Here is an 8,586-nt window from a genome sequence, read left to right as displayed (position 1 = left end):
CCTGCTGAAATGTAGTATGTATTTTATGCCTGTAGCATAGTGATGGGATGTTGAGATACCTTTACCTAATGTCTTTCAACCAACATGGACAAACCAGTTTGCTTCACTACAGAGTGCTCTTCCATCCCTTTCTACGCATTTTGAATTTCTGTTTCATTATGGGAATGAAGATACAATGATAGTTATATTGCACTATCTTTGACACATCAGGCAGGCATTTACTTAATATGCCCCTTGCCCTAGATTTATTTCTCTACTGTGCTTTGTTACACTGCATAGTGTATGCTCTTTGGAGGCTATGAAGCATTAAGAATGTCTAGTAAAAGATTAAGTTACCAAAAACATCATACTATATAATTTAATGTTTATACAAATCATCAAACATGATCTCATCCTGGAGAATTTGATGAGTCTTGGACAATGATTCATCAGGAGTCAGGTACAAATTCAAATGCCGTCCTTATGTGCTCTTTAATGCAAACCAGATACAGTGAACTGTGCATACTGTGATCACCTCTGAACACTTTTTTTTTTGGTCGCTGCATACATTTAAAGTCTAAACCAAATCCAGTCCCAAGTCTTGTGCTGTTAAAGCTAGCTGTCTGTTTCCTTGGTACCTAGCTCTGTTATTAAAAAGCCTACCAGTTGTAAATCCTGCAGTAATTCTCTAGGACAAGGAAACTGAGAATTAGGAATATCTTGGCTGCACATTTTTCATAGACTGACCAGAAATCTAAATAATAATCAGAGTGACTCAAACACTAAAATTCCCCTTCAGGCACAGTGATGTATGGATGTATATATTCATAAACCCAGTCAAAAGTAACTTGAATAAAGCCTGATTTTTGGTGCTAATGTCTACCAAATGTACCCACAGTGACTAGAAAAAGCAGATTAACTTTCGTCAGAACTGACACGGGCAGGTTATTCTTGGATGTCATTACGCTTGCTACTTCCAACAATTAGTTCAGTGATTTTGTTTTACAAGTCACATAATGCATATCTGCTGGCAACTTGAGATTTATATCTGTGATTAATTCCTCATGCTGCTAATTGCAGAAAAAAATGGGAACATTGCCCTTGTATTAATGTCTTGGTAAAAGCATAGAAAGGACAGACTATTTCCTACCTTCTCCGCATCTTGCTCAAAGAGTCGGAGTTGAAAGCACTGGTCTAGTTTCAGCTTGCGGACATGCCACATCTGGTGCAAATGCTGCCGAGTAGAATGCAACTTGTCCAAGAGGCTGGTGATCTTTGGCACAAGACTTTGGAAGTCGGCACTTCCAGGAATGCAGTTCCTACCAGAAAAACCATCACTGCACCTTATACATTGTAATAACCTTTGGCCCTCTCGATCCAGTTCCTCCACGGGTGCTTTGATCACTTTTTTCTTGAGCTGTGTATGCTCGTCGATCAGCCTCCTTGACCCTTCAACATCAACTGGAAATTCTTTCCTAGCCAACATTTCCTGAAGGTCCTCTAGCCTCGATAACAAATGGATGGCACTGTTGAAAAACTCTTCCAAGGAGACTCTCAGCTCTATCCACTCATCATGATTGTAGTCCAAGGATCCTTCGAACTCATCAGTCAGTTGGGAAGGATCAACAAGCTTTGCCAGGCCTTCAACAGAAACCATACTTGTCTAACGGGAGAAAAAAAATATACCCGAATTAGTTTTCATTGACAAACCAGCAATAATGGTGGACTCTGCCCATGACACAGATTACTTTCCTCACAATACATCTCTGAAATAATGTTGTCAAGAAGGCTGGGGCCTGTATTTAATTCTGACAAATTAAACCATATTTAACACTGTTATTTTCATATAACAGCACTGCTTATTCTTTGAGAGTGAAGATCACTGGAATCATATCCATTTTTCTAGTTAAAATGACCATCCAAAACACATTGAGAGAGGCTTCTGCTGCAGATTCCTTTAACCTAAAGTGTGTATTCTTACTGAGCATGAAAGTATTGGTACCACAGCCTTTGGCAATCCTGACGGGAATGTTCACTAAGTGGATAACATGAGATTACAATGAATTCTCTTATTTGTATTATATTCAGGTCAATAGTGCTATTGCAACAATAGTTTTAAGCATGTGAATGGAAGCAGATACCCTTCCCTGCCAAAATATACAGCATACTGCTTCTTATTTTCTTTCAGATTATTCCAGCTGGCTTCTGGCACAGACAGATCTTTTTTACACTATTACTGTCTAATGCGATTGAGCCTAAATCAATGTCATTGGAGTATTAATAACAAAAAAATTGCTGTGAATAGATAGAATCAGCTGTGAATCGCACAAAAATCAATAAGGGACAATACTTCCATTTATTGAAATTTGGTTAACCGTAATTAAATAAAGGCCTTTTCATAGATTTCATAGATTTTAGGGTTGGATGGGACCTATTACATCATTGAGTCCAATCCCCTGCCTTGGGCAGGAAAGAGTCTTGTCCAATCTCCTCTTAAACACCTCTAAGGAAGAGGACAGCACCACCTCCCTTGGAAGTGTATTCCATATTTTGGCAACCCTCACTGTAAAGATTTTTTTCCTGATGTCCAATCTAAATTTGCTCTCCCTCAGGTTGTGGCCATTGTTTCTAGTTACCCCAATGGGTGCCCTGGAAAACATCATAGCCCCTATTTCCTGCTGTCCCCACCCCCCCGATGAGTTTGAAGACAGGCACAGGATCACCTCTCAGCCTTCTCTTGTGGAGGCTGAAGAGATTCAGGTCCCTCGATCGGTCCTCGTAGGGTTTTTCCTGCAGGTCTTTAACCAGACGCGTGGCCTTCCTCTGAACCCTTTCCAGGTTATCTACATTCCCTTTTGAAAGCAACTCAGAACTTTGTAAGAGTGAATCCCTCCATGCTGGATGGCAATTCACATTCATCCTGCACAAATATATATCTATATATATATCTATATATATAAATATATTATTTAACTACCAGCCTAGGTTTTCATTAATAAGTGGTGATTTGGGGTGCCACCATTTTTGGGTGCTCGGTTTAAGACATGTGGCCAGATGTTCAAATAGTACTGCTCACCTAGACTCCTTAAAAAAAACAAACAGGCCACTGAGTGGTACCTCAGTTTTGGGACCCAAATCACTGGAGGCACCCAACGTCATAGAACAAGTGAAAATGTGGGTGATTTTCCTTTAAACCTTCAGCTGAAGCCGGACCCCACTTGAAGTTAGGGGAAGGCCATTATGCTGAATTCAAAGAAAGTAGCTACCCAATGGTAATTCCAGGATCTAATTAATAACAACCTGTTATTCCAGTTTCTTATAGCCTCCTAAAATGACTTCTCATAATTCTGCAACATATACAAATGGACGTCTATTAAAAGACATGCTCAGATAATTATAAAAGCAAAGAAAACAAACAGCTGACTGGAGCACTTGATTTAAAATCCTTTTGCAATTCCTTCTTGGAAAAGGTTACTTGGTAGAAGAGAGGGGGAACAGGAAGACAATGTAAATATGCATTTAAAATTTTAGACCCTGTCAACCTGGACATTGACCCTTTCAGTGCTTAATATGATCATTCAATTTAGATTACAACTGCTTGTCAACAAATGCGCTTTATCACTAATATGTAATATTCCAACCCCTGTTTGTTGAGCCCCTGCCACAAATTCTTTCCCTTATCAGAATTGCAGTTCTGACATGATCATATAGCAGGACTTTTTTATTTAAGGAGTTCTGCACATCTATTTGTTATTCAGATTTGTTCCCTTTGAGAATTATTTTGAAATGAATATGAATACATTACCTAACTTCAGGAGGGATGGATGTGCTAAGACAAAGTAACCATCTATCTCCTCTTCTCTTTCTTTGAAAATGCAACCAATAAAAATAAAAAAACCACTGTCTGCTTATTCAACCACATCAGGAGGAAAGGAACAATAATCTTCAAAACACCTCTGAATTAATGATAAGCGGGCTTCTTGGGCCATCCTTCACAATAACACAAAGTTCCTGGAGTCTGCATTAGTCAATCAAGTGTCTGCCTTGCTCACTAGCAGCTTAAGGGGAAATGAAGTCTTTAATGCAGAACTAGCTACAGCTGAGTTTCCTCTGACCCAAATCGAGATAATCAGCTCTCACCGAAGGATGGCTTCCACCAAGCATTTCTTTTACTGACCTCAAGGACATAACCTGCCCTTAAAACTGGTGCTAGTAGTTATTAAGCTAGATAGTCTGTGGTAAACCTGCACAGCTCCATGGATTTCTTGCATACCTTGCCCCAGATGAGGATGCTGGGTTTTCCATGGCAGTAAAAGCAGTAATATTATTTCTGCCCTCCTGGTGGGCACAAACCCACACACACTGCTCCATGCACATAAAATCACCTGGTTGAGTAAATGCATGTTACTCCTAGTACTATACAAAGTGCACAGCTGATAATATGAATAGCTTTTCTTTGCATGAATGGCGGATTTACATGAGGGTGGGAGCTGCACTGCTACCCAAGCCTACCTACCATTTTGCAATAGCAGCTCCCAGAGGAATTCACCAAGGGTACCCACGTGTCCCTAAAGTGTCTGCAGGCACAGAACAGGATGCAGGGCCACTTAGGAGACAAAAATCACCTTCATTTATGGTATGGCACCCTGTACTGTAAGCAAGCACCTAGTGGAACTAGGAATATTACTCCTTACATTGTCTCAGTGTGGTCAACCCAGCACCCTGAGAAATCATAAGCCAGACCTCTAAAATTTATGAGAGTGGCTTAAAATCATTAAATAACTTAAGAAAGAAAGAAAAGACATTTGCAGCTTTTTTGTTGTCCTTCTGGTCTTTGAAGCTTTAGGGCAATGTTGTCTGCTCCAGCGTTTTTTAGGAGAAAGTGTCTAAGGCCCAATATCAGCTTGAAATGTATATGCAAAAAAGGGTCCTTCTCTTGGTGGCTTGTAGGGAGACTCTCCTTATGCTCCACTTCCCTGCTGTGGTGGAGATACAATACAATGTCCTTCATCTCCCACCCATCACTAACCTCTGCACCCATCCTGTCTCCTTTCTGCTCTCCAACATCCCCTTCAGCCACTTTCCTGCAATCCCTAAACCTACCTCTGGTCCCCTGTACTCTGCTCTCTCTATTCGTCCCCTACAGCCCGCAGGGGCTCTGCTACTCTTCACAGGGCCTGTGCCAGAATGGCATCTTGTTTAGGTCTCTGAACCATTCGGTGGTTGTAACTTTAGACTCACTGGCCACGTCTACATGTTCATTAATGCACCTTAGTTACTGCGCATTCAGTCTAATACTTGCTTAATGAAGTACTAACTAAACATGCAGTAACTAGAGTTACTGTGCAGTAGCACTGGTACCCGGTTATTTTGTGATGCTCACTACGCAGTAGCCTATTAGCAGTTTTTAACCTCCACACTACTGCTCAGTATTATTAGGCTAATGCGCAGTAAGCGTCTCATGTAGACGCGCCCACTAAGACCAGTAGCACGTGGCATCCTCCTTTTTTTCAGAGTTGCCTCGCTTCCAGAGCAGAGCGCATAACCTTGCATAGTGTATCTTGATGGTTTCAGCCCCACTGACAGCAATGGGAATGGCCACCTTTATAAATGAAGGAAAAATCCCAAATCAGCAGCCTTTTATCCTGTTTTCAAGAGAAAAGAGATAAAAGGAATTTCTTAAGAATGTGAGAGTTGTCATCAAAGTCATTATGAGTGGTAGCAGGAGACTGCAGGTCAGGTGCCCACCCCGTTCTTAAATACATGCTGGACTGTAAGAACCTCTTTAAGTTGCATTAACTTCAACAGATCTTTAAACATGCTTACATGCGCTATTGAATAGCTGCGCTAAACCTACCCCCTCTGAATTACTATGGGCTAAATTCTATTCTGAGCTATGCTGATGTAAATTCAGAGCATCTCATGGAAGTCAGGAGGTTTGCAGTAGAGTAAATACATGAGCCAAGTATGGGCCTTATCTTAGCAATGGGGTAGAAAACAAATGCAAACAAACTGCATAATGCATATAGACTGATATACATATCTTCTGCATACCAGAATCTTGATTCTGTTTGAGTAAGAAACTGGCATTCTTAGAGAAATCAAGAAGCCCTGGCTAAAGCTAAATGCTTTACCTTCACCAATGGGAAAGTTGATACAATCCTCTCTAATTACAGAAGTGTTGCCTGTATTTTGTACCACTCAAAAAATCTGCTTAAAGCATTTTGTCATTAACATAGCTGTGAAAAACTCAATGGTAAATCTTAATTAAAGTAATGAAAATAGGTAGATAAACCTTTATCCTAAATGCCTTAAATTAATGGAGCCATTAGCTGAAATCTGTTAAAAGAGGCCTGAAAGATGAGCCCATGGACTTTTGTGCTTTAAGTTTTATCTATATCTTAGAATATCCCACCAATACACAAAAAAAATTGTTAAAGGGAAGAACGAAAGTAACAGGGCCACAAAAAAGCCCTGAGCATAAATATCCTGTATGTAACAGAGCCCTGGACAGATGACTGCCTACGAGCCAAAGCTTCACTGAGTTCTTGAAGATGCTGAAGTGGATCTCAGAGTAGAGGTGGTTTTCATCCTAAACCTGACTGGAGAAAATCCATGGCAAAAGATTTCCAATGTGGAATCTCACCTCAAAGATGAATTTGGAACTGCCAAAATTAGTTTTCTGCTTCTGCCAGAAGTTGTCAGGTTTGATGATCAGGGCAACATGAATCTCAGCAGGAAAGGCTTCCTGAAGGGTCTTCAGCAGAGGCTTGATCAAGTCCCATTTGGATCCCCGCATATCAATGATAACGGTGAATCCTCGTTTACAGACATCTTCACTGTAAGAATAAAAGCATCGCAGGATAATTAATATCGTCTACAGATACTACATTAAGATCCCACTTCTGTTGTTAGCATTCAACACTTTAATGCAAAGCATGGAATAACATAATACAAGAAAGGGGATAATATAGGATAATGGTTATAAAGCATCTTAAGAGTTTTACTGTAATCTAATTTATATGAATAGTTACATTTGTATATTATCTCCTGAAAATATGCAATTCAAATTGGCATTAGAAATTTACATACTTCGTTTTCTGGGTTTTTATATAATTATATGTATACCAGCCAATTGCCTGTCAAGAATGACGGGCGGAGGAGCAGGCGGGGAGGGAGCACCGCCACCCACCACCCCATGCCACTGCTGCCTCCCAGGAACGGAGGGCGGGGGAAAAGCTTGCACATTGCGGCAGCCGCCACTGCCACCCACTGTCTGGCACTGCTGCCACTCTGCATTTGGCGGCACGCAACCCAACCCCCACTCTGCATCTGGCCCCATGTGCCTCCCCCGAGACCCTGCTGCTCTGTCCCCGGCCCTGCGCCAACCCCCAGCGCCTGGCATCCAGGCCTGCAATACCCCTCCACCCCAACCGCTCTGTGTCCGGTCCCACGCCCAAAGGTGGATTCATGTGTACTGTGGCCCTGGGCAAACACAAAATTGGAAGCCCCCTCCCCCCACGGGAGTTGGGCTGAGGGGGTGAGGGGGAAGGCAGGGCCCTTTCCTGTCCTGGTGCTGGTGGGGAGGCTGGGGGGACCCTGCTGGGCTGGGGGTGAGGGGCACATACCCACTTCTCCCTGCTCCCTGCCCCCTTGTCCCAGTATGGCCAAACATACACACACACAGAGGTGTGCACACAGATAGGTGCACAGTACTCTCACTCACTCTCTGCATATGGACACACAGACACAAACACACCCCTTCCTGCCTTAAACACAGACACATGCACACACACTCATGCACGCACATGCACTAACACACACGCGCACACAGACACAGACATGCAAGCAGATGCACACTCACCCTCTGCACGTGGACACACAGACCCAAACACACCCTCCCTACCATGAACACAGACACACGCATGAACACTCATGCATGCACATGCAGTCACACACACAAGCATACCGCACGTGCAAGCACACATGCAGATGGGTGCATTCTCTAGTTGCTCACTCTCTGCACATGGACACACAGACACAAACACACTCTCCCTACCATGAACACAGACACTCGCATGAACACTCATGCATGCACACGCAGTGACACACACAAGCACACAGCACGTGCAAGCACACATGCAGATGGGTGCAATCTCTAGTTGCTCACTCTCTGCACATGGACACACAGACACAAACACACTTTCCCGGTCATGAACATAGACGCATGCATGCACACGCACGCACGCAAACACAGACGGATGCAGAAACGCAGATGGGCATTCACTCTATTCACTCACTCTGCACATGGACACACAGAGACAAACAGTGCCTGCAATGAACAGTCCCCCACCCCACCCTGATGCCCATCACTCCTGACCTGCACACCCCTTTCCCCCACCAATCCCTGCTGGTGCCTCCACTCCTGACTGCAGCCCCCGGCACTGTCAATGACTCTGCACTCCCAACCCACTGCCCCCCACTCCACTGCCCCTCACTCCTGACCCACAGCCCTCTGCCCCCCTAGCCCTGCCCATCCTACCCAAGCTGAAGCATGGTGGCTCTGATTCATGCAGGCGGCAGTGGAGCGTGTCCAGCCCCAGTGCG

The 8,586-nt window shown here is 43.3% G+C and overlaps 1 protein-coding gene across 1 annotated transcript in view; it reads right to left on the bottom strand.

Moving 5' to 3' along the window:
* The window catches only part of LOC102383723 (kalirin), a gene marked incomplete at its 5' end in the record, with an annotated part of 326,357 nt that overhangs the window by 251,928 nt on the left and 65,843 nt on the right, over nucleotides 1–8,586 (bottom strand). The window contains 2 exons of the mRNA XM_025212146.1: nucleotides 1,130–1,642; nucleotides 6,626–6,818. Of these exons, the coding sequence (XP_025067931.1) occupies nucleotides 1,130–1,642; nucleotides 6,626–6,818 (706 nt within the window). The remainder of the gene's footprint in view (nucleotides 1–1,129; nucleotides 1,643–6,625; nucleotides 6,819–8,586) is intronic.

This window comes from Alligator sinensis, unplaced genomic scaffold, assembly GCF_000455745.1.
Source record: "Alligator sinensis unplaced genomic scaffold, ASM45574v1 scaffold1226_1, whole genome shotgun sequence".
Classification (NCBI taxonomy): Eukaryota; Metazoa; Chordata; order Crocodylia; family Alligatoridae; genus Alligator; species Alligator sinensis.
Note: the sequence above shows the minus strand (reverse complement) of the source record. Positions and strands in the feature narration are given on the sequence as shown.